Source organism: Meriones unguiculatus, chromosome 7 (assembly GCF_030254825.1).
Source record: "Meriones unguiculatus strain TT.TT164.6M chromosome 7, Bangor_MerUng_6.1, whole genome shotgun sequence".
In the NCBI taxonomy this organism is placed as follows: Eukaryota; Metazoa; Chordata; class Mammalia; order Rodentia; family Muridae; genus Meriones; species Meriones unguiculatus.
The window spans coordinates 456729-483121 of NC_083355.1; the positions used below are offsets into that span (position 1 = coordinate 456729).

At 40.1% G+C, this 26393-nt stretch overlaps 1 protein-coding gene across 1 annotated transcript; it reads left to right on the forward strand.

The window, feature by feature from the left end:
* The first annotated feature begins 501 nt into the window (after nucleotides 1-501).
* Nucleotides 502-22670, forward strand: LOC110540575 (olfactory receptor 6C6-like). Its single transcript, XM_021627332.1, has 2 exons — nucleotides 502-1450; nucleotides 22516-22670. Exons 1-2 carry the CDS (start codon nucleotides 502-504, stop codon nucleotides 22668-22670), a joined length of 1104 nt encoding a protein of 367 aa, XP_021483007.1.
* The last annotated feature ends 3723 nt before the right edge of the window (nucleotides 22671-26393 follow it).

Sequence of the window (26393 nt, forward strand, 5' to 3'; positions counted from 1 at the left end):
TAAGCATTTAATTTACATCATCACTATATTTTGACCCTGCAAGAATCTCACTTTATGTTGCCATTTATTTTAATTTTTTTCCTTTCTTAGGATATTTTGTATATGTGTATTCCTAAGTTAGAAGTTTTATCATTACTGGGAATATATGGATTTATTTAATATAATCCCAAAATTTTAAATATTACATATTTGAAGAGTCTAATGAAATTAAGTATAGGAAAGATGTGCAAAGGTTAATATTAATGAAACTGAAAACCTGAATTCCAAGTGACCAGCCTTTTATCTGTAAATACACAATTATACTCAACTCTCTACAGAAAAGAAATAATTGCTATTTTAATGAGGTTGAGGATGGGATCATAGGCAAATTCTAAGGTTTTTTTTTTAAATATGGACATTGATTACATTTCTGAATAAGAAATTTTTCTGTGATGGAAAGGGAACAATTTATAAATGTGTACTTTTTCTACATCTTCGTAGACATGTTAGAATAAAGGAGAAATGAAGAACCAGTCAGCAGAGATTGTGTTCATTTTGCTTGGACTGACTGATGACCCTCAGCTACAAATCCTGATTTTCCTGTTTCTGTTTTTCAATTACATCTTGAGCATGATGGGGAACTTAGTGATCATCCTCCTCACCCTGCTGGATCCCCACCTCAAGACTCCAATGTACTTCTTCCTCCGGAATTTCTCCTTCTTGGAAATTGCATTCACATCTTCCTGTATTCCACGATTCTTAACCAGCATTTTCACTGGAGACAAAACAATTTCTTATGGAGCTTGTCTAACTCAATTATTTTTTTTCTTTCTATTACTAATTACAGAATTCTATCTCCTGGCTGCCATGTCCTTCGATCGCTATGTTGCCATCTGCAGACCACTGCACTACCCCATCATCATGAACAGCAAAGTGTGCCACCTGCTGGTCCTCAGCTCCTGGGTGACTGGGTTCTTATCCATCTTCCCCCCTTTGATGTTGGGACTGAAGCTGGAATTCTGTGCTTCCAAAATGATAGATCACTTTCTATGTGACACGTCTCCTGTCCTGCAGCTGTCTTGCACAGACACACGTTTCATAGAATGGATGGCTTTTGTCATAGCTGTAATGACACTTGTCATCACCTTGATCTTAGTGATCCTCTCCTACACACTCATCATCAAAACCATCTTAAAGTTCCCTTCAGCTCAACAACGGAGAAAGGCCTTTTCCACCTGCTCCTCCCACATGGTTGTGGTCTCCATAACGTATGGAAGTTGTATCTTCATGTACATGAAAACATCAGCCAAGGAAAGGGTGACTTTAAATAAAGGTGTGGCTGTGCTCAACACTTCTGTGGCCCCTTTGCTAAACCCTTTTATCTACACCCTAAGGAACCAGCAGGTGAAGGATGCTTTCAGGCAGTTGCTTCACAGGCTGTGTTCTCAAAACAGTGAATTACTTTCTCCTGGCAGGACTGCCTTGACAGGCCACAGTGGAAGAAGACATGCCCAATCCTGATGCAACTTGATGATCTGGGGTGGGCAGAAAGGGAGCTACCCTTTTCTTTTGAAAAGGGGAGGGAGGGAGAGAGGATGGGACTGGAAAAGGAGGAGGGAAGGGGCTACAAGGGTGTAAAGTGAATAAAATAAATAAATGACAAAATGATGATATGGTCAACACGTAATTTGGAATATAAAATTCCAGATCTTAGAAGTTGTTTTCTTTTTTGAATATTTGTTTTTCTCTTTACTGGTCATAAGAAAAAAAAAAGAAGGTATTTTCCTTCCAAGAATTTCTAAACAAAATATGTCTCCAGGTTATACTTGTCATTATAGTCTGGTGTTAATTGGAGGATAAAATGTGACTGAAAGCCACACAAAGTTTTGTAGTATTGATTGAATTAAATCCTGGTATGTCTGATGGTTACAAAAGAAAGACTTAGACATAAATAGCAGACTGTTGGAACATGACTGAACAAAATTAAAATTATTGTAAAATATATTTACAATGTCCCATGGCATTTCTCTCCTTTACTATTTAAATCACAGTAAGTACTCGGATTGTTCTATGTTCATCTCTCAGCATAGGTCTTATGAATAACTGGGGGTAAACTGTGTCTTCGGTGTACAATATGCAACTCTATCTTTGCTCAGAAATGTCTTTTCTCATAAATGAAAGGTTAATTTACTAAGTATATTGTACAAGTAAATGTTCAGGCATTCTGAATTAATTTATGTGTATATTAATTGCTAAGCATTTTATTTGCACTTTAATATTTTGCATTGCTAAAAATAGAGACAAACAAGCACAGAGCATGAAATTAATCTGTAATGTAATGGATGTTGTCATGGAAAATACCTGAGTTGATCTAAACATTAAATTAGTCTTGTAGAAGGAGGCATCCACATGATGAACCTTGTGAGAGAAATAAAGAAAATAAGATGGACAGGCACAGTGGTGAGAGGTGTGAAGTATGGAAATGAATAAGATGTTTCTCCTCTAGATTTATAATAACTAAGAATTAGTTGTCAGAATGATTAGACAATTTTGCCAATAGTATCAGTGCAAAAATAATACAGCTTGATTGTAAAAAAATTAAAGATCTTATATTCTAGAGCCAAATATTAGTGATCATGGCCTAGAAAAATGTTTATCTTACCTTTAGTCCCATACTCCTATTCAAAACAATCTTATGAAGTTTTTTCTTTTAGTAACAGAACAAAGAAAGCCATAAATGGATATATTTCTTAAGTACAAGAGTAGAAGCATCAGGAAAGTGGATTATAGAAAAGTGGGAGTCTTTCCTATAGGCTTCAGATATTGTCTGATGCTGTCTTAGCTTTTAGTTATAGAAGCTACTGGTTAATTGACTCCAAAGTTTTTTTTTCTGTTGTTCTTGAAATTTTAACTATTTTATCCTTTTATTGAAAATAGATGTTTTTCTCACATAATACACTCTGATTACAGTTTCCTTCTCTCTTCTCCCAGTTCCTACATATATTCCTTTCCATCCTCATCTACACCTTTTCTGTCTCTTGCCGGAGCCAGCCGGGCAGAGTCGAACGGTTCTTGAGTTGGGAGTGAGGGTTAAAATTAATAAAATAAACACACAGCACACAGGAAACTTTTTAAAGGTCCAGCCTCGACAGCCACAGCAAAAGGCAGGCTGCTTGCAGCAAGCAGTGCCAGCAGCCAGTCTCCCCATCTCTGTCACTAACCCTCTTCTCTAGCTCCTCCCCTCTTTCCTGTCCTCCGGCTCCTCCCATAGCACAACATTGTATTTAGTTGCTTTATTTGTGTCCTGTTTACACAAGAGTTGAGACAGGATGCTTGGAGCATCATCTTCAGCCTTCTTCTGCAGTAACTGTCAGCCTGTCTTTTTACTGTAGAGTTTCTAAGCCAGAGTAGAAACATCTCAGAACAATGGTTAATTTGCACAAGGAGCCTGAGGAAGAGGTGTGATCCTCACAAGCTATCCCACCTGCTGTCACAAACAAAAGGAGATGGACTTGCAAGTTCTCCTCTGCCATTAGTAAAGGCTTCCTAAAAGCCATCTCTCCGCCGAGATTTAAATATCAACACAGGCCACTGGAGTCAAGGCTCCCGACAGTCTCTCATTAGAAAACAAACAGGCTTGCAAGGGATAAAAAAATAATAATAAGATAAACCGAAAACAAAGCAGAAGGGGAAAAGCCCATGAAAAGATACAAGAAACAGATATAGATGCAGAGACCTAGTCATTCAAACACTCAGGAACTCCATAAAAAATAATGAACTAGAAGCCATATACATGTCAAAAGATTTTTTTATCTACTAGTCACGGGATTCTATTTCTAACACAGAAGTGGGCAAGAAATTTCTCTTCATGGGGTTAAGCTATCAGAGATAAGGTAGTTAGCATCTATCTGCAGAATTTCAACCTTCCCACGTCACTGAATTTCTAATCTGTCTATCATCCTTTAGGCACACAGCTTCTTTCCAGGAATTCTCATTGACAGTAAAAATAGTTTGACTCCAGGCTCTGATGCTAATTACTCTTATTTCTTCATAGTTATGAATCTCAGAAATGAAAATAATGTGTGAAAAGAGAAAACACATAATACCAATTCTTCTACATCTGTGTAATTGCTGTTTTTCATGATTAATCTCCACAGTGCTCACCCATGCCCTCCACAGTCTACCTCATCTTCACAAATAGTCAGGCCCCTATCTTACTTAGGGTTTTTATTGCTTCGACAAACACACCATTACCAAAAAAGCAAGTTGGGGGGGGTACTATATCACTTCCACTTCCACATCACTGTTCATGACTAAAGAAAGTCAGGACAAGAACTCTAACAGGGCAGGATTCTGGAGTCAGGAGCTGATGCAGAAGCCATGGAGGAGTAATTGCTTTCTGGCTTGCTTCACATGGCTTGCTCAGCCTGATTTCTTACAGAACCCAGGACCGCTGACCAAGGGATGGAACCACCCACAATGGGCTAGGCCCTCCACCACTAATCACTAATTGAGAAAATGCCTTCCAGCTGGATCTCATGGATTCATTTCCTCCACTGAGGCTCCTTCCTTTCTGATTACTCTAGTTTAAATAAAGATATACAAAACCAGGCAGTACAGCTGACCCTTGGTCAACTTAACACACAAATACATCACCATTGAGCCACAACCCTTTCTTTCTTATTCATCCCACAGATCTCACATTAAAAACATAAACAATTTAAAAAATCTCACAGTTTTTATAAATTCAAACACATTAAAATGTCAATTACTTTAAAATAGCCAATCTCTTTTAAAATCCAAAATCTCTCAACTGTGGGCTCCAGTAAAATACTTTTTACTTCATGACAGAAATATCAGGACATAGTTACACTCAAATCAAAGCAAAAGCAAACTCCAACAGTCCAGTGTCTGGGATCCAGTAAGGACCTTCTGGACTCCTCCAAAGACTGAGGTTACTTCTCATGTTCTCTCCTCTGTAGCACACTCAGCTTGTCTTCTAGGCTCAGCCTGGCTCCACTCCACTGCTGCTGCTCTTAGTGGTTGGTTATCCCATGGTATTTACAGCTCCAAAACTCTGGGGTCTTCTACTGCAGCTGGGTTGCACTTTCATCAGTAGCCTCACATAGTATCTTCCTGGTGCCAAGCCTCCACTTCTTTGCATGACCTCTTCAGTCCTGAACGTTAAACTGCCGCTGAGGCTGCACCTTCACTAAGGGCCTCTCCTGGCAGCTCACAGTGCCAAGCGTCAGCTGCTCTCCATGATCCCTCATGCCTTCAAAACCAGTACATGGTTACTCTTAGACATTACCAAGCCTGGCTTCCAGTTCAAGGTACAACCTTAGCCACATAGAGAAGCTGTGTTCAGCTTCTCTATGCTTTCAGGAAACACTTCCCAGAAGATTTTAACTCAGTGATGCTGGTTTCTTCTTAATCACTGTTAAATTTTTTAGCTTCAATTGTTGTAGTAATGCAAAGGTTTCACTTCAGTGGTGCTGATCTGTTCTTAACCACAGCTGACTCTTGTAAATGTTGGTTTTATTTCCTCAGAGAAGGGTCAGAGATCAGTACCCAACCTTTATGAATGCATGGCTTGGACTGAGCCCAGAGTGTTTTTATATGACTGTCCCTAGGCCTAGGCCTGGAAACTTCTAGCCTCTGTAAAATCAAATCTTCTGCAAGCCTCGACCTTGCAGAAGGTTTCAGCTTTCAGCTTCCAGCCTCTATCTGCTAACCTAGGCCTAAAGTGTTTCAGTCTCTGAGACTTACTGCTGAACAAAGTCACCCTTTGTAGCTCTTCCTGAACTCTGGCTGGCTGTTTCAACTCAGCTGTTGTGGCTCAAACTTTGCAACCTGACTGTCTCAAATTGGCTTCTCTCACTTCTGAATTGTTCTGCTTGGAAAAACTGCCCCTGAACTCCAGGAACTGAACTGCCCCAGCTGCACAAATCAAATGCTTTGAACTGAAATACTCTAAACTACTGCACTGAACTGAATTCAGCTGTACTCAACTGAACTTCAATGAGCTGAACTGCTTCTCCCTACATTGATCTTAAGTAGCCTCTTGTACTATTCTCCTGTGAGTTGGTGTACCCTGTCTCTGACTCATTCTGTCAATTTTTTCTACGATTCATCACTTCATCTGCAAAGAGGTTGGACGTCAGAGGAGGGAGAAAAGAGGGAACAGGACAGGAGCCTACCACAGAGGGCCTCTGAAAGGCTCTACCCTGCAGGGTATCAAGGCAGATGTTGAGACTCATAGCCAAACTTTGAGCAGAGTGCAGGGAATCTTATGAAAGAAGTGGGAGATAGTAAGACCTGAAGAGGACAGGAGCTCCACAAGGACAGTGACAGATCCCAAAAGTCTGGGCACAGGGGTCTTTTCTGAAACTGATACTCCCGCCAAGGACCATTCGTGGAGATGGCCTGGAACCCCTGCATGGAGGTAGCCCATGGCAGTTCAGTATCCAAATGTCCTCCATAGTAATGGGGACAGGGACTGTCTCTGACATGAACTGATTAGTCTGCTCTTTGATCACCTTCCCCCTGAGGGGGGAGCAGCCTTACCAGGCCACAGAAGAAGACAATGTAGCCACTCCTGATGAGACCTGATAGACTAGGGTCAGAGGGAAGGGGAGGAGGACCCCCCTTTTCAGTGGACTGGGAGAGGGACACAGGTGGGGAAGAGGGAGGGTGGAATTGGGAGGGGAAGAGGGAGGGATGTACAGGGAGGATACAAAGTGAATAAACTGTAATTAATTAAAAAGTTAAAAAAAATAGAAAAATCTTTAAATTTCCCTCTGAAACTTCATAAGTCAGGCCTCCATCTTCTGCATTGCTTTCAAAATTCTTATATTTCAAGCTCCTAAAGAACATTCCACTGAGCTCTCAACACTCAATGGACTTTCTAGCCTAGAGTTTCAAAGTCCTTCCACAATCCTTCCAAAAACATGATCAGAACTGCTACAGAAATATCCAACTAGAATGTTACCAATTTGTTTTAGGAGTTTTATTGCCACAACAAAACACCACTACCTAAATGCAAGTTGGGGAGGAAAAGGTTTATTTCCCTTCCACAGCACTGTTCAATATTGAAGAATGTCAGGACCGGAACCCAAACAGGACAGGATCCCAGATGCAGGAGCTGATGCAGAGGCCGTGGAGGGTGCTGCTTACTGGCTTGCTTTGCATGCCTCAGCCTGCTTTATTATAGAACCCAGGGCCACCAGCTCAGCGATGGCACCACCCAAAAATTGGCTGAGCCCTTCCCATTGACCAATAATTGAGAAAATGCCTTTTAGCTGGATCTCATAGAGGCGTTTCCTCAATTGAGGATCCCTCCTTTCTGGTGATTCTAGCTTAGTCAAGTTGAAACACGAAACTAGCCAGTACAACTGACCCCTTGTCAACTTAACACACAAACATATCAGTATTAAGCCACAGCCTTTTCTTTCTTATTTATTGCTACACAAAACCAGCCAGTATGTCCCCCTTTTGCTTTCAGGGCTCATGTACACCATTATCCTTTTTTTTTCCCCACCTCTTTTAAGGTTTCTTTCTTAATTCTCTTTTCAGTCACTCCTCTGATATATCTTATGTAATTTTGTAATTTAATTAATTATCCACAGTTGATATTTCAGTCAGTATAAATAGTCTTGTCCTTTATGGAACTTTTAATTAAAGAAAATCCTCACTTTGCATGTTACATCTGAACTTTCTGAGTTCACATAAAAATTTGAGGTCTCCCATGCTATACTAGATCTGCTGTGCTGATTTGATCTGACAACCTGTTTGTTACACCTTTTTCTTTGACAGATCTCATTCCCTTTTGACATAGTATTAGTATTTTCATTCTTTTAGAAACACATACTAATGAGTTATTACTTCAAACAGTGGAAAATGCATATAATGCAGTGCCAACTCTTGAAAAGTTTTTTTTTCCGGAATGTACATTTGTAGGAGTGTGACTCTACTGTCTCTCTAACAAGGTTCCACCAAATTCTCCTCCAAAGTTTTAGGAAAAATCCTTAGAAAGAAACAGAAATCATGGGCCTATAGGGGAACACTGTAGGTCATCAAAGCAGGCAAGGAAGCCAACTGCGAAGAGGTGAGAATGAAAACTCAATTCAGATTGTACTGGCTTAAGGGCCTAAGGAAAGGTCTGGTCTACTCTTAGGTAGATAGGATATATGTCATTTGGGCTATTAGGTATCGCCAATCCTGGTTGTATAACTTGGGGGAGCCTCTGGCTATACAGATAATAGTCTTTCACACTATTATTATGATTATGGGACGGTTATTATTATTTATAATTATTTTGTATGATTATGGTGGCTTGGTGAGCCCCTGACTGTAAGGGTCATTTAAATTATTAGCCAGGTCTGGTACTGGTGGTAGGAGCTTGATATAGCCTGGTCCAACAGATAACACAAAACATCAAGGTATTTATTAATTACTTCCAATTCTCAGGTTTATGGATGTAATAACAGGTTTTATATTTTTCCCATTGGAAAGACAATTTTATGTTGCTTAAGATTTCTGGTTTCCCTGGAAATCTCTGGCAGAAAGAACCTTCATGCTGTGCTCCCAATATGACAGGACACATTCCAATTCTGTTGCTGTCTATGACAACCTATTCCACCTGAAATTGTAAAGGGATTTACTTGTTTATTAGTGCAGCATACAATGCTCAACCTCTTTTTGAAGAGCTGATGGTGATGGAGTCTGAAAACTTCTGACAATGTTTAGGAGTTGGGCTAGAGCCCTGCTGGGGAATGCAAGTGATATTAATGGAAATGGCAGTGATTTTCAGTAATGTCTGAGTGCTTGCTAATAATCATATCACAAATGCAAATGGTTCTCAGATCATGAAAACTGACCATAAATGGCATATTAGTTCATCACCTTAGATACAAAAAGAGGTCTCCTTTTTTCCTCCCAAAACCAAATTATACACAAAAATCACCTTTCTGAAGTCTACAAGAGAAGCACTGTGGGAAATAGGTGTTAGGAAAGAACTTTCCAGATCCTCATCCTCTTTTAAGAAGGTCATGAGTGACCCTAGGGAAGAGGCATAATTCTCATTTAAAAGGGCAAACTGGATAGACATCAGAAGTAAGAGAAGACAGGGAACAGGACAGGAGCCTTCCACAGGGTGCTTTTGAAAGACTACCCAGCAGGGTATCGAAGCAGATGCTGAGACTCATAGCCAAACTTTGGGCAGAGTGCAGGGAGTCTTATGGAATAAGGGGGAGACAGAAAGACTTTGAGAGGATAGAAACTCCACAAAGAGGCAACAATTAAAGAAATAAATCCTTAGTTTTAGTTACTTCCTTTTGCTCCACCTTGTCTCTCCCACATCACTAGTCCAATCCATGCTTCAGACTCTCCACCCTGATGTTGCCTTCCCCCACCCTTGTTTTTATGTGATCTATTTTCTGACATTCTTCCCTCCTGTAAAGGCACCTTGACCCCAATGACCCCTTTACAGTTTTATAGCTTCTGAAAAATACTGTAAGTGAAACATAAAATCTGAAAATTTAAAGCTAGGATCCTTGTAGAGAGAAAATAGTAGGCAATTATTTGTAGGCCTGAGTTATAAGTTACAGTATTTTTTCTGGCTTTATCCTTTTCGTAAAGGTAATTTTTATTCACCAGATGTGATTGCCATTTTGAAGGTTTACTGCTGAATAAGCTCACCCTTTCTAGTTGTTTCTGAACACAGGCTGGCTGGATCAACTCAGCTGTTCTGGCTCAAACTCCTCTCCGAGCTGACTGATTCAAACTGGCTTCTTCTGGCTTCCCACTAAATTGCTCTGCTTGGCCTCAAACTAACTCTGGCAATTTGTTCTAATTTTCTGGCTCCTCCTGATTCTCTAGATTCAACTGCCTCTGTTGACCTGCACTGCACAAACTGCACAAACTGAACAGAACTCACCAACAAACTCAGCTGAGCTGCCCGAACTACACTAACTGAACTGATTCCCAACTCAGCTCTCCACCTCTCCGTTTTGCTCTTAAGGGGTTTCTCCTGGGGGTCGGGCATAGCCTATCTCTTGAGTCAGTCTGTCAAATATTCCTCTGATTTGTCATTTTGCCCCTCAATTAGATGTCATTGTTTGGGATTAAAGGTGTGTACTTAGGAGGTGTCTGTATTCTAGCCAGATAACACAGACCTAGAAGGTGTTTGGATATGATCCCTTGCCGGAGCAGCCGTGTTACTGGATTAGAATTCCTCTATACCTTTTACCTTGAAATTAATAATTTCATGTTCTTTCAGCTGAGTAAGATCCCATTTCTGTGTATGTCCCATGCAAATTATTATCTATATATCTGTTTATGGACATTTATTCAGACAATTTCTTAGCTGTTGTGCACAAAAGACCCATGGACACAGCAGAACAAGTATCTTTGTAGTACTTTGCCTGCATTTCCATGAATGGTATACCTGAGTACCATGGTATTTCTGTTTTCTAGAAAACTGCATACCAATTTCAGTAGTGACTGCACTTGTTTTACCCACACACCAACAATGAACATGTGTTCATTTTTTTAAGATTCTTGTCCACATTGGTTATCATTTGATTTTTTTTTAATAGAAGAAAGCTTTTAATTTGGGGCTCATGATTCCACATGGTATAGGGTCCATGATGGCAGAGCAAAGGCATGGTAACAGAAACAGCTGAGAGCCCACATCTGGATCCACAAGCAAGAGGCAGAGAACATGCTGGAAATAACCCCAGTCTTTTGAAACTCCAAAACCAGTCAGTGACATACCTCTTTCAATAAGACCACACCTCCCAATCCTTCCCCAAACAGTTCCACCAAACATGAGTCTATGGGAGATATTATCATTTGAACCAATGCACATGGATTCCAGGAAGGAAACTTAAGTAGTCTGGCTGGCAATGTTAAGTAGCAAGCACCCATTCCAACTGAGCTATCTTGTTAGCCCCCTGTTTTTTTTTTTATTTCATTGGAAATACTTTTTAACTTTTATTAATTATGTTTTATTCACTTTGTATGCCCCCCATAAACCCCTCCCTCCTCTCCTCCCAATCTCACTCTCCCTCCCCCTCCTTCACGCATTCTCCTCCCCAAGTCCACTGATAGGGGAGGTCCTCCTCTCCTTCCTTCTTATCCTAGTCTATCAGATCTCATCAGGAGTGGCTGCACTGTCATCTTCTGTGGCCAGGCAAGGCTGCTCCCCCCTCAGGAGGAAGTGATCAAAGAGCAGGCCAATCAGATTGTGTCAGAGGCAGTCCCTCTTCCCATTACTATGGAACCCACTTGGATACTATGCTGTCATGTGCTACATCTGTGCAGGGGTTCTAGGTTATCTCCATGCATGGTCTTTGGTTGGAGTATGAGTCTCTGGAAAGACCCCTATGTTCAATATTTTTGCTTCTGTTGCTCTCCTGTGGAGCTCCTGTCCTCTCCAGATCTTACTATTTGCCATTTCTTTCATAAGATTCCATGCACTCTGCCCAACAGTTGGACATAAGTCTCAGCATCTGCTTTGATAGTGTGCAGGGCAGAGCCTTTCAGAGGCCCTCTGTGGCAAGTTCCTAGATTGTTTCGTTTTCTTCTTCTTCTGATGCCCATCCTCTTTGCCTTTTGGGATGGGGATTGAGCATTTTAGCAAGAGTCCTCCCTCTTAATCAGCCTCTTAAGGTGTACAGATTTCAGTAGGTTTATCCTATATTATATGTCTATATGAGTGAGTATATACCATATATGTCCCTCTACTTCTGGGATAGCTCACTCAGGATGATCTTTTCCAGATCCCACCATTTACCTGCAAATTTCATGATTTCCATGTTTTTTATTGCTGAGTAATATTCCATTGTGTACCACAATTTCTGTATCCATTCCTCCACTGAGGGGCATCTGGGTTGTTTCCAGCTTCTAGCTATTACAAATAAAGCTGCTACAAACATGGTTGAGCAAATGTCCTTATTGTGTACTTGAGCCTCTTTTGGATATATGCCTAGGAGTGGTATGGCAGAATCTTGAGGAAGCACTATTCCTAGTTGTCTGAGAAAGCACCAGACTGATTTCCAAAGTGGTTCGACTTTCTCCACAACCTCTCCAGCATGTGTTGTCACTTGAGTTTTTCATCTTGGCCATTCTGATGGGTGCAAGGTGAAATCTCAGGGTCGTTTTGATTTGCGTTTCCCTGGTGACAAATGCAGTTGATCTACATGTAGAAAAATGCAAATAGATCCATACTTATCGCCCTGCACAAAACTAAAGTCCAAGTGGATCAAAGACCTCAACATAAAACCAGACACATTAAATCGATTAGAAGAAAAAGTGGGGAATACCCTAGAACTCGTTGGTACAGGAGACAACTTCCTGACCAGAACACCAACAACACAGGCTCTAATAACAACAATCAATAAATGGGACCTCATGAAACTGAAAATCTTCTGTAAAGCAAAGGACATAGTCATCAAAACAAAATGACTGCCTACAGATTGGGAAAGAATATTCACCAACCCTCTATCTGACAGAGGGCTCATATCCAGGATATATAAAGAACTAAAGAAGCTGAAAAGCAACAAACCAAGTAATCCAATTAAAAAATGAGGAACAGAGCTAAACAGAGAATTCTCTGTAGAGGAATATCATTGGAAACATTTTAAAATTTTAAAAATTAAAGTTTTGAAACATGTGCATTGAAGAGCATCCCTTAATTACTTGGATGTACAATCTCTGTTTGAATTGCTTGCTTTGTTCATATTTGGTCTGTGCATTTTGCCTTCAGGTGACATTGTTCTTGCCACTCTGTTACTGATCTATAAGGATTTCTGGATAAGTAGTAACACCTTCCTTCCTGTGTTTGTGTTATGTTGTTTCTTTTCACTATAGTAGTCTAGACCCTCTGCTCAGATATAGCCAATTGGTCTCCATGTGTGTTCCAGAGTAAGTGGAGCAGGAGCTGTCTTTGTCATGAACTCAATTGTCTTCTGCTTTGATCACTTGCCTCTGGCCACAGAAGAAGAGGATCCAGGCGGTCCTGGTGAGACTTGACAAGCTATGGGCAGATGGCAATGGTGGAGAACTCCCTCTTTCAGTTAACAAGGGTAAGTGGATAGAGGGAATAAGAGAGGGAGGGTAGGACTGGGAGGAGCTGAGGAAGGGGGTTTCAATCAGGATATATGTAATAAATAAATTGTAAAAAAATAAAAAATAATAAAAAAGAAAAAAAAATGATAGCTTTATACCTAGAGAAGTTTCAGTCATAAATCTTAGCCTTGTACATTACATAAAAAGTCCATGTTTATAGTAAAAAAAATGTATTTTAAATGTTTACCTTTTCCATTTGCATACCAAAATTGTTTCTATAATAATGTACCTGAATTTCTATTTTAAAATTTCAAGTTCATTTTTATACAGATTACACTTTTCTTGAAGCCTTTTGTTTTTCTTTTCACAGTTACTAGATTTTTCTCCAGTATTTCTTCATCAGCTTGAACCTTAAACAAAAAATTTGTTTTAAGTGGAATACTAATATAATAATAAGTTTTACATTGCTTCAAGCTAAAACTGTGAGTAGTGATTTTGGAAAGAATCATTTGATTTTTAGATATAGCCATTCTAGAAGACTGTAGTGAGATGACATCAAAAGTAGTTTTACTTTGCATTTCTTCATGAATAATAAAGTTGAAAACATTTTTTTGAAAACATTTTAAAAATGTCATTTGTCATTTTTGTTTCTTCTTTTGAAAAGTCTGTGGTTGGATCCATACTCCAGTTTCCCAATGGGTTTGTTTGTTCTTTTGATGATTAGGGTTTTTCACTTCTTCATACGTTAACGATATTAATCTTGCTGGAGATACTGCTGGCAAATATTTCTTCTATCTATGGGCTTTCTTTTCACACTATAGACAGATATTTTGCTATACAGAAGCTTTAAAGTTTGTCGAAATCTATTTTTAAATTATTGGTCTTAATTCCTGATCTACAGACTTCAACCTTGCTTATGCTTATGTGCTGAGGCAAGCACCTTACGTTCTTCTTAAGAGGTCTTATTTAAGGTCTTGATCCACTTGGCACTGGCTTTTATGAAAGGAGAGAAATGATACCTAGTTTCATTTCTTCACATGCTAATATTCATTTTTACCAGCACCATTTATTTAATATTTCTGTTCCCCCAATGTTTACTTGTGGCACCTTTGTTAAAATTCAGGTAGCTAAAGTTGCAATTATTTACATTTGGAACATCTGAGCAATTCCATTGATCAATGTGTTATTTATTTATTACTAACACCATATCATTCTTTCTCAATTATTTCTTTTATATTTAAAATTACATAATTTCATATTTTCTCCTTACCTTACTCCCTTCAAGTGTTCCCACATACCTTTCATTGCTCTTCTTCAAAGTCATGGGCTGTTTCTTCCATTAAGTGTTGTAGAATGCATATATGTACATGTATATACATATATAATTTTTCTTCTCTTTTCCTTTTGTTGGAAAAAGATTCTTTTCTCATATAATATATCCTCATTATAGTTTCCCCTCCTTCTACTTCTCTCAGTTTGCTCCTCCTCTCCTTCCTCCAGACATAATTCCTTTCTGTCTCTAATTGGAAAAAAAATCTTCTAGGAGATAACACCCAAACAGTGAAATAAACTATAATAAGATGAAAAGAAAACTATTATATTGAAGTTGGACATGGCACCCTAGCATGGGAAAAAGTGTCCAAAGCAGGCAAAAAAGTCAGAGATTCACTATTATCACAGTTAGGAGTCGCATCAAAATGCTAAGCTAATAGCTGCGATATATGCAGAGGATCTGTTGCAGAGCCATGTCAGCTCGGAGCTTGCTGCTCCAGTCTGTGAGCTCATATGTGCCCAGCCGATTCAGAAGGCCTTGTTCTCCTGGTATCCCCCACCCTTTCTGGCTCTTACACTCTTTCCACCTCTTCTTCTATGGGATTTCTGAGCTCTGAAGGGTAAGATTTGATAGAGACTTCCAACTTAGACTATCTCTCCACGTGATTTATGTCTGTGGGTCTCTGCTTCTGTTCCCATCTGCTTCCAGAGGAAGCCTCTCTGAAGATGACTGAATGAGGCACTGATCTATGCAGAATATCATTAGGAATTATTTTATAGATTTTTTTTTTTAGACTCTAGGATTTTTGTTTTTACTCTATGTCTCTGGGCTATCTAGTCTCTGGCTCTTGGGCATGGGTTTCTTCTCATGGAATGGGCCTTAAATCAAATCAGACATTGATTTTACTTCTATGAGTTCGTTGCCACCTTTGTCCTAGCATATTTTGCAGGCAGGATAGATTGTAAACCAAAGGTTTTATGGCTGAGTTGCTGTTCATGTTACTGTTTTGGTGGCCTGCACTAATGAGTCTAGAAGCTGCTGAATAATGTTAGTTGTGTGTATGTTTTCAGGCTGAGCATTATTAGTATGGCTCTGTTGTATAATGAGAAATCAGATATGGTTATACCTCTGATCAGAGTTGTTTTCTCTATCCTTCAGCTTGTGTGCTTCTATATAAATATTAACATTTTTATATCTGTGAAGACCTTGACTTTTTTCTGTATAAATTTTTAAATTAATTTATTTTTATTAATTACAGTTTATTCACTTTGTATCCCAGCTATAGCCCCCTCCGTTATCCCATCCCAACCCAACCTTCCCTCCATTATCTCCTCCCATGCCCCTCCCCAAGTCCACTGATAGGGGAGGTCCTCCTCCTCTTCCATCTGACCCTAGCCTATTGGATCTCATCAGGACTGGCTACATTTTCTGTGGCCTGGTAAGCCTGCTCCCCCCTCAGGGGGAGGTGACCAAAGAGCCGACCACTGAGTTTATGTCAGAGATATCCTTTGCTCCCCTTAGTAGGGCACCTACTTGGACACTGAGCTGCCATGGGCTACATCTGTGCAGGGGTTCTAGGTTACCTCCATGCATGGTTCATAGTTGGAGTATCAGTACCAGAAAAGACGCCCGGATTTTTTTATTCTGTTCTCCTGTGGTGCCCCTTTCCCCTCCAGGTCTTTCTATCTTCCCCTTCTTTCATAAGATTCTCTTCACTCTGCCCAAAGTTTGGCTATGAGTTTCTGCATCTGCTTTGATACCCTGCTGGGTAGAGTCTTTCAGAGGCCCTCTGTGGTAGGATCCTGTCCTGTTTCCTGTTTTCTCTCTCTTCTAATGCCTGCCAGGTTTGCTTTTCTGAATGAGGATTGATCATCTTACCCAGGGTCCTCCTTCTTGCTTAGCTTCTTTAGGTGTACAGAGTTTAGTATGTTTATCCTATATTGTATGTCTAATATCCACTTATAAGTGAGTATATATGGTGTGTGTCTTTCTGTTTCTGGGATACCTCACTCAAGATGATCTTTTCTAGTTCCCACCATTTGCCTACAGATTTCATGATTTCCTTGTTTTTAATTGTTGAGTACTATTCCATTGTGTAAATGTACAATTTCAGTATCCATTACTCTGTTGAGGGACACCTGGGTTGTTTCCAGATTCTGTCTAATACAAATAAAGCTGCTATGAAAATGACTGAACAGATGTCCTTGTATATTTGTGCATATTTTGGATATATGCCTAGGAGTGGTATAGCTGGATCTTGAGAAAGCACCCTTTCTAATTGTCTGAGATAGTGGCAGATTGATTTCCAAAATTGTTGTACAAGTTTACATTCCCACCAGCAATGGAGGAGAGTTCCCCTTTCTCCACATCCTCTGCAGCATGTGTTGTCACTTGAGTTTTTGATCTTAATCATTCTGATGGATGTAAGGTGAAATCTCAGGGCCATTTTGATTTACATCTCCCTGATGACTAAGGATACTGAAGGCGTTGAGTGTTTCCCCTACCATTCAATATTCCTTAATTGAGAGTTCTCTGTTTAGCTCTGTACCCTATTTTTTAATTGGATTACTTGATTTGTTGGTGTTTAACTTCTGGAGTTCTTTATATATTCTGGATGTTAGCCCTCTGTCAGATATAGGGTTGATGATCATTTCCCAGTCTGTAGGCTGTCCTTTTGTTCTGATGACAGTGTCCTTTGCTTTTCAGAGGCTTTTCAGTTTCACAAGGTCCTTGATTGTTGATGTTAGAGCTTGTGCTGTTGGTGTTCTTTTCAGGAAATTGTTTCCTGTGCCAGTGAGTTCAAGCCTCTTCCTCACTTTTTCTTCTAACAGATTTAGTATGTCTGTTTTATGTTAAGGTCTTTGATCCAGTTGGACTTTACATTAGTGCAGAGAAAACCCTGGAGCTGGAGATTTTAGAGAAAAGATCAGGAACCACAAAGGTAAGTGTCACCCACAGAATACAAGAGATGGAAGAGAGCATCTCAGGTGCTAGAGATACAGTTGCAGAAACTGAGACATCTCAAAGAAAAGTAAAATCTGAAAAGTCCCAAATATTCAAGAAATCAAGGAAGCCGTGAAAATAAATCTAAGAATAATAGCAATAGACAAAAAATAGCCACTTTGTTTCAGCCAAGACAGGAGACTCTGTCTTCCTGTGTTTTCAGAAAGTTGCTGTTGAAATCCGTGTTTTCAGAAAGTTGCTGTTGAAATCCTTGGAAGCACAATTTATTTCTAATATCAGAGATCAGACCTCTACTCTTGCCTGATGCGTCTAAAACAAAAAGGGGAAACTGTAGAGAGCTGCGGAATGCCGCGCCTTAAAGATGGAGCTGGTTTCCGCCTTCCACCTTCCCGATGGTGAGTGCTCTCTGTCACGAACAACTCCACATTTGGCTAAGGCTGAGGATCTGGCTTGCTTCCATGTATGTGGACCTATCTGCATTGCCCACGTGGCATGCTGAGGTTGGCTACCCAGAGGCTATTTAAGCTGTGGGCTGGCTTTCCCCAGGGTCAGATGATTGTTCAAGGTTCCTGAATAAACTGCATTAAAAAAAAAAAAAGAAATCCTGGGAATCAAATTAAACAAAGCAAAGATATAACAGTCACAGAGTATGGTGAGGGCAAACATTGTAAACTACAACCATGTCAGGAACTGTTAACCCTCCTTGGATTTCCATGTGCGCAGTTCAGTGAACACACGCTGTAGTGTTAGGTCTGGCTGCTCTTCCCCTGGATTGGGCCCAGGCTTTCTAGAAACATGTTTTATCAGTGTCCATCTCTGTAGTCAGCTCACATTCTCCTCCCACTCAGCTCATTCATCCTTAAGTTGCCTGACAGTAGCAGGGAACTCCCTGGACTGGAAGAAATTCAGCTTTGGGACTATACCTTTTGAAATCTGAATAGAGAGTCTCTTCTCTGGACTGAGACTGCCTCCTTGCCTCCTTGCTCCAGAAGAACTGTGTTGCTGTCCTCACTTCTTTTTTCTCAGGTATAAAAAAAATTAACCAGATAGGAAGATGCTTCAAGCTTTGATTATCATTTTGTATCTGAACTTGTATATGTGAAAATGTACTTCAGAGCACTGATGGTAAAACAGTTACTCAAGAAGGTGTTTTGTTGCTGGCTACTACAGAAGGCATCTGAAAGACTCTACCTAGAAGCGTTTCAAAACAGATACTAAGACTCATAACCAAACCTTCAGCAGAAGGAGAGTTAGTATAACATGGAAAGGATAGGAGCTCCACAAGGACCAAATATATCTGGGCACAGGGGTTTTTCTGAAACTGTTTCTCCAACCAAGGACCATGTATGGATATAACCTAGAACCTTTGCTCGGACAAAGCTTGTGGTAGCTCAATAACCAATTGGTTTCCCATAGTAAGGGGAACAGGGACTATTTCTGACAGAAAATTAATGGCAGGCTCTTTGACCTCCCCACTCCCCAAGGGAGGAGCAGTCCTGCTAGGCCACAGAGGAGGTGTTGGGGTCAGTAAGCAGGCACTTCTATGGCCAGCTCCAAGGAACCTGATAGACCAGTTATCAGGCAGTTGTGAAGACACCCTAACTACCTGAAATTACCTGTGCATGCCCTTGATCACCCTATAAGAGAACTGGAGCCCTCCTCTCTCTCTCTTTCTCTCTCTCTCTCTTCTTCCTCTTTTGCTCTCTGGCTCTGTCTCTCTCTCTGTCCCTCGCTCTGTCTCTCTCTCTCTCTCTCCCTCCCTCTCTGTAACCCCCTTCCCCTAATAAACCTCCCATGTGGAACCGATCTCGTGGTGTGATTTGTGGACCCATGTGTAACCTTCACATTCCCACGGTTCCTAACCTTGGTGCGTTGGCCGGGAATCGAACCCGGGTCAACTGCTTGGAAGGCAGCTATGCTCACCACTATACCCCGCCCCACATGGCCGGCGTGATCTTTAATTCGGGCAAAGAGGCCCCACCTCCCATGTGCCTCTCTCCAGCGCCATCCCTCAGCCCCTTTCCCAAGCCGCTTCTATTTAAAAGCCCTCATCCTCATTCCTATAGTCCACTCACATATTTTCAAATGCTTTATATAATCTTTATAATTTTCTCATTGGGTTTATGTTCCTGGTCTTTTGGGGTTTGTAAACTGGGCACAACATTTTGAGGGCTTGTCCCGGGACTCCAAGACTCCAGGAACCCGACCCAAAGGTTTTTATGCCGGCCGTAAGTGTAATGTTTCTGTACAATATTTCTATGTGTAGTACTTTATGTTCTCTGTTCTAAAAATTCCTCACAGCTCAAGGTGGTCACAGCTTCCGAAGTTCAGGGGGACGCCCCTAACTTCATCAGTATTTTCAATAAATTTGGCCAGCTGGTTAACGTTTTTTTGTCTCAATGTCTCTGTGCAGTATTTTCCGTGTGTCTACCTTCTGTTTTCTGTTCTGAAAGGCCTCATGAAACTTGTTTAAAGTGTGTGCCTATGTTTTTATATGAACACATATGTATAGGTTACCATGTGAAGTGCCTCAGTGCCTCACTGCCATCTTGACTTTACCATGTTATACCTTGTGACTTCTCTCCTACAAAAGGGGTACTTTATTTTGATATTGCAAAAACGGGTTTTAAAAATTGTTTAAATGTTTAAGGCTATAAAATGTTTAAAGTTTATCAGGCATTTGGGTATGACAATGATTTTGGGTATTTATTTTATCAATTTTACTAAATAAAACCCTGCCGTATTGTCTGTGCTAACTGAAAAAAATAATACAGTTTTTAAAATGTATCTTGTAGAGAGCTGTTTGTTTGTTAAGCTGCTTTGTTTATGGAAAAACATTTCCACCCTCTTCTCTACCTTGAGACAGAGAAAAGAGGAAGTTTCACCAAGTTCCTTAAAACTTGTTCTAGTTCCTTAGAGTTTATGTTACCTTTATGTTGCCTGCTACAAAAAGGTTATTTTAAAAATTTGACAGTTTCAAAACTTCTCTTTCTATTAATGTAACTTGTTTTTGCTTTGCCTATAAAAAGCAAATCGTAGACGCTGGGCTCCAACAGGATCATGTCAAAATACAAAGTTCTATTTTGATGATGGGGATCGTGGATGCTGAGTTCAGTTACACGTGGCCAGCCACCATGCTAGTCCAAAAATAAGAGGGTAAAGCCATGAGTTTACGATCATTTTTGTTTAGGTCTGAGGTATGTTCAGTCATCTGATTAGTCCTAAATGCAAAGCTTTTTACTGTTCAATTTCAATGCAAAGTGGTAGGATCAGCAAGATTTGCTAGCCTCTCTGTAAACTGTATCTGATTAAAAGGTTTGCTTTAATTTTAGTTCAGAAAGAGCAGATTTAAAGTTATACTAACAACTGCAGTTGGTTAAGATGTTAAGCTATACCTAGTGCCTTTGTTTAGGTTTTTTTTTTTTTTACACAATTTAGAGCAAATGATAAAGACAAAGAGTAACTCAGATATGCTGGCCCTCAAGCCTATCAGAGATCTGAATATGACATTTTAACATGCGTAAGCTTATTGTGACAGAAAGTCCCAAAATCCTGGTAGTAGCTCCCCCAAGGTCTCCGAGAAGATTTGGGCACAACAACAGATGACTGCGACTCTGGATTGTGGTATGCTAACCACTGGGCAATACTGCCCCAACTGGCCCACTGCTAGGGCCCAGCCTAAACTGTGGACAAAGCCGGGGACACCTGAAGAGCCATTGTGTCACATTGTGAAAGGCAAGGTGAGGTCAATCTCTCCTATTCCTCTTTCCACGGAAGCAGTAGAAGCAGTCTCTCACCTTCTGTGCTTGGCTGGACAGCCTCTGTTCAGGATGCCGTGAGACACAGGAGCCAGGGACACTGCCTAGGTGATGGACTAACTAGTCATCTCTGTCATTTTGATTGGCACATAAATTGGTATATTTATTTAGCTCATAACTTACCCTTCTCAGGTCTCTGATCACCATGATGGCTATGCTAAGCTAATGGTAGCTTTCCAGCTAAAGAGCAGACAATTAGATCACTGTTAGCTCACTAATCAGTTTAAGATATATCGCTAGATAAAAAATATATACCTTATGTAGGGTCTAAGGATAAAAGGAGTCTAGGTTATAAAAATACAAGTTACACATATTTGAGAGTCTTAAAAAGTGTCTTAAGTTTGATAATTCAACTTATAAATGTTTGAGGTTCTAAAAAATGTTTTAAGGTTGGTAAATGCAAGTTATAAAGGTTACAAGGTCTAAGGTGATTTAAGGTATCTTAAGTAGGCAGAAAGGCCTAATATTTCTTCCTGTTGTTCTGCTACTGTTGTATTAACTGTCCAGGGTTTTGACCTTTATCAGTAGAACTCTAATTTATTAATCTGACTCTAATACAAAAACATTCCACTATACCACTATTCCACTATTATGGTTCTAAGCTCAAGATTACAAGACTCCATAATGTCTATGCTTACTAAAGTTAAGATCAAGTGAGTTTCCCTTTTTATTTCATAAAAGGCTTTTGCCTTTTCAGAGTTCACCTTAAAAAGTACTTATGCCGTTAACACATATGTATGTCTACTGCCTTTTTCTCAATGCAGAGTACAATCATAATACTAACATGTCTTAAACTTTTATCTCCTTCTTAAAACTTAAAAGTAATTCTTGTAAGCTACAGAAAGTCCACTTAAATCTACCTCTCAGGACAACTAGATTCCAGGTAAGTAGTACTGCACTTATTGCCCATCTCAAAAGGTGGGACTCTTCCCCTTTCCCTGGTTTGGGGACTTACTTTCGTGGCTACCAGACTGCCGTTTACCACATGCAACCACTGGCTAAATTGGTGAGTTCACCCATTTTCTCAGCATAAACTCTCTTGCCAGACCACAGAGCTCTGGCAACTTCCTACTATCTTTTGAGACAGAGGGACCCCCCCTCAGCCATAGCCTTAATTGTCTAGGTTTAACCCTCTATGTCTAGGTTTGACCCTCTATGCTGACTTTCATTTTCGGCCACACTCTCCATTGGGCGGTACACCCCCTCTACAGATTCCTTCCCCCCTCTCTCGTGCACACGCTCACTCGCTTGCTCATGGGAAGGTCCCCTCTCCCACACGGTTCTTCTCCTCATTTTCCCTTGGGAGCCTTCTACACGCGTTTTTTTTTTTTTTTTTTTTTTTTTTTCTCTACGTGCTCTTGCCCCAAGCCCTAGCTAGGTAAAAAACGTGTCCTTTCGGCTGTGCCACAGGGCACCTGGCCTTCGATCCCTGGCCAATATCTAATGAGATGTTGACCAGACCGGATCGCTCTCTCCAGAGACCCGCCTTCTCCTGGGACGCCATTAGAAGGCCTCGTCTCTTTCGGCTCCCAATGGATAACACCCATAACCACATCCCTACATAGGGACTTCTCTGCCCCCAATGGGAGACGCCCAGACGCCCGTCCCTCCAGACAGGCTGGAGAATTTCAGGTTTCTACACCTAGTGCCAACTGGCACCAGGGCCTCTAAGTTTACAGGCTTCTGTAACTAAACCTCACCTCAATGACAGATCAAAAACAAAGCCTTCTTTAATATTGCCAGTGATTGGGTAAATAAAGTCCCGTCCAGGTTAGACAGAGGTTCCCATGTACAAACCTCATCGATCCAAACCTTTCAATGTCTACCTACAGGATTTTCTCTGTTTCAGTGTCCTGCCAGACACAGATGTCTCCTACAGCCACAACAGCACCAAAGCAGCCCAGTCAGGGAAAGGGGATCAAAAAGCAAGCAATGTACTCAGAGACAGCTCCTGCTCCTACTTTAAAAGTCCCACATGAAGACTATGTAACTTACTGTCACATATGTGCAGAGCATCCCATGAATGTTCTTGGCTTGGCAGTTCAGTCTCTGTGAGGCTCTATGTGCCCAGATTAGTTGATTCTGTAAGGTATTCTTGTGGTGTCCATGAACCCTGTGGCTCCTTCAGTCCTTTCTCCCCCTTTTCCACAGGATTTCCCAAGCTCCGTTTAATCTTTAGCTGTTTGTATTCTATTACCATGCAGTTTTTATTACTATTTCTGTGTAGCACAGCTTGAAATCAGGTATGATGACACCTCCAGAAGTTCTTTTGTTGTACAGGATTGTTTTAGCTAAACTGGTTTTGTTTTTTCCATATGAAGTTGAGTATTGTTCTTTCAAGTTCTGTAAAAAATTATGTTGGAACTTTGATGGGAATTGTATTGAATCTATCAATTTCTTTGGCAAGATGTCTATATTTACATTAATCCTACTGATTCATGAACATGGAAGGTCTTTCCATCATCTTTCATCTGCTTCAATTTCTTTCTTGAGAGTCTTGAAGTTCTTGTCATACAGGTTTTTCACTTACTTGATTAGTGTTACATTAAGATATTTTATATTATTTGTGGCTATTGTGAAGGGTATTGTTTCCCTAACTTTTTCTCAGGCTATTTATCATTTGTGTAAAGGAAGGCTACTGATTTTTGAAGTTAATTTTGTATCCAGCCACTTTGTTGAAGATGCTTATCAGTTGTAGTAGTTCCCTAGTAGTATTTTGGGAATCACTTATATACTATCATATCATCTATAAAGAACAGCAATACTTTAACTTCTTCCTTTTTTTAACTTTTATTAATTACACTTTATTCATTTTGTATCCCCCCATGAGCCCCTCCCTCCTCCTCTCCCAGTCCCACCCTCCCCCCCCCTTTCTGCATGCCCTTCCCCAAGTCCACTGATAGGGGAGGTCCTCCTCTCCTTCTTTCTGATCTTAGTCTATCAGTTCTCATCAGAAGTGGCTGCATTGTCAGGGTTCTAGGTTATCTCCATGAATTGTCCTTGGTTGGAGTATGAGTCTCTAGGAAGTTCCCTGTGTTCAAATTTTCTTCTTCTGTTGCTCTCCTTGTGGAGTTCCTGTCCTCTCTAGCTCTTACTATTTCCCACTTCTTACATAAAATTCCATTCACTCTGCCTGTCAGTTGGCCATCAGGCTCAGTATCTGCTTTCACAGCCTGCATGGCAGAGGCTTTCAGAGGCCCTTGGTGGCAGTTTCCTAGGTTGTTTCCTGTTTTCTTCTTCTTCGGATGTCCATCCTCTTTGCCTTTCAGGATGGGTATTGAACATTTTAGTTAGGGTCCTCTCTTTTGCTTAGCAATGAAAAATAAGGAAATCATGAAATTTGCAGGTAAATGGTGGGACCTGGAAAGGATCATCCTGAATGAGTTGTCCCAGAAGCAAAAAGACACACACTGTATATACTCACTCATATAAACATACAGAATAAACCCACTAAAATCTGTACATCTAAACATACTAAACTTCTTCCTTTTTAATTTATATCCCCTTGATCTCCTTTAGCTGTCTTATTGCTGTACCTAAAACTTCAAGTACTATGTTGAATAGATATAAAAAGCTGTGTGTTGTCCCTTATTTTGTGGAATTGCTTTAAGTTTCTCTCTATTCGGTTTGATGTTGGCTGTTAGCTTGCTGTATATTACCTTTATTGTGTTTAGGTGTGTGCCTCTGTGATCTCTCCAGGACTTTAATCATGAAGGGGTTTTGGATTTTGTCAAAGGTTTTTTCAGCATCTAATTAGATGATCATGTGGGTTTTTTCTTTCAGTTTGATTATATGGTGCATTACATTGATAGATTTTTATATATTGAACCTCCCCTGCCTCTCTGAGAGAAGTCTACTAGATCATGGTGGATGATGTTTTTGATGTGTCCTTGGATTTGGTTTGTTAATTTTATTGGGTATGTTTGTGTCAATGTTCATGAAGGAAATTCGTCTGAAATTTCTTCCTTTGTTGAGTCTGTGTGGTTTGGGTATCAGAATGACTGTGGCCTCATAAAACAAATTCTTTATAAAATGCGTCTGTCTGTTTCTATATTTGTGGAATAATTTGAGAAGTATTGGTATTAGCTATTAGCTCTTCTGTGAAAGTCTGATAGAATTATGCACTAAAACCATCCATCTGTGGGCTTTTTCTTTTCTTTCTTTTTTTTGGTTGAGAGACTTCTATTTCCTTAGGAGTTGTAGACTCTAAATTTTTGTCTGATTTTTATTTAACTTTGGTAAGTGCTATCTATCAAGAAAAATCATCCATTTCACTTAGATTTTCCAGTTTTGTGGGATACAAGTTTTTGAAATCCAAAAAATTGAATTCCCTCAGTGTCTGTTGCTATGCCTCCACCTTTATCATTTCTGATTTTGTTAATTTACATATTCTCTCTCTGCCTTTTAGTTAGTTTGGCTAAGGGTTTGTTTATCTTCTTGATTTTCTCAAAAATTTTCTCATTGATTCTTTGTATTGTTCTCTGTGTTTCTAATTTAGTTATTTCAACCCTGAATTTAATTATTTCCTGCTTGAGTGTGTTTCTTCTTTTTGTTCTAGGACTTTCAGGTTAAGTGACTGTTAAGTCACTTGTATGAGATCTCACTACTTTTTAAAAAAATTTTTTTTAATGAAGGCACTTAGGTGAACTTTCTTCTTAGCACTGCTTTCACTGTGTCCCTTAAGTTTGGGTATGTTGTGCATTCATTCTTGGAAGTCTTTAATTTCTTTCTTGACCCAGTGGTCACTGAATAGAGAGTTGTTCAGTTTCCAAGAGTTTAAAGGCTTTCTATTGTTTATGTTATTTTTTAAGACAGAATCACAGATCTTTATTATAATCTTTTTATATTAATTACAGTTTATTTAGTTTGTATCCCAGCTGTAGCCCCCTTCCTCATTCCTTCCATCCCACCCTCCCTCCCTCATCTCCTCCCTTCCCCTCTCTAAATCCACTGATAGGGGAGGTACTCCTCCCCTTCCATCTGACCCTGGTCTTTCAGATCTCATCAGAGCTGGCTGCATTGTCCTTCCTTGTCTTTGGCCTGGCAAGGCTGCTCCCCCACCAGGGATAGCCAGTCAAAGAGCTAGCCACTGAGTTCATGTCAGAGACAGTCCCTGTTCCCCCTATCAAGGAATTCACGTGGATACTGAGCTGCCATGGGTTTATATTGTTTTTTGAGTTCAATTTTAATCAATAGTAGTTTGATAAGATACAGAGGGTTATTTTAATTTCCTTGTATCTCTTGAGACTTCTTTGTGAATAAGCGTATTTTCAGCTTTGGAGAAGGTT

Coding starts and splice junctions, on each gene's coding strand:
- LOC110540575 (XM_021627332.1), top strand. CDS start 502: ATGAAGAACCAGTCAGCAGAGATTGTGTTCATTTTGCTTGGACTGACT. Junction 1,451..22,515: donor CAGTGAATTACTTTCTCCTG/GCAGGACTGCCT, acceptor GCTGTGCCACAG/GGCACCTGGCCTTCGATCCC.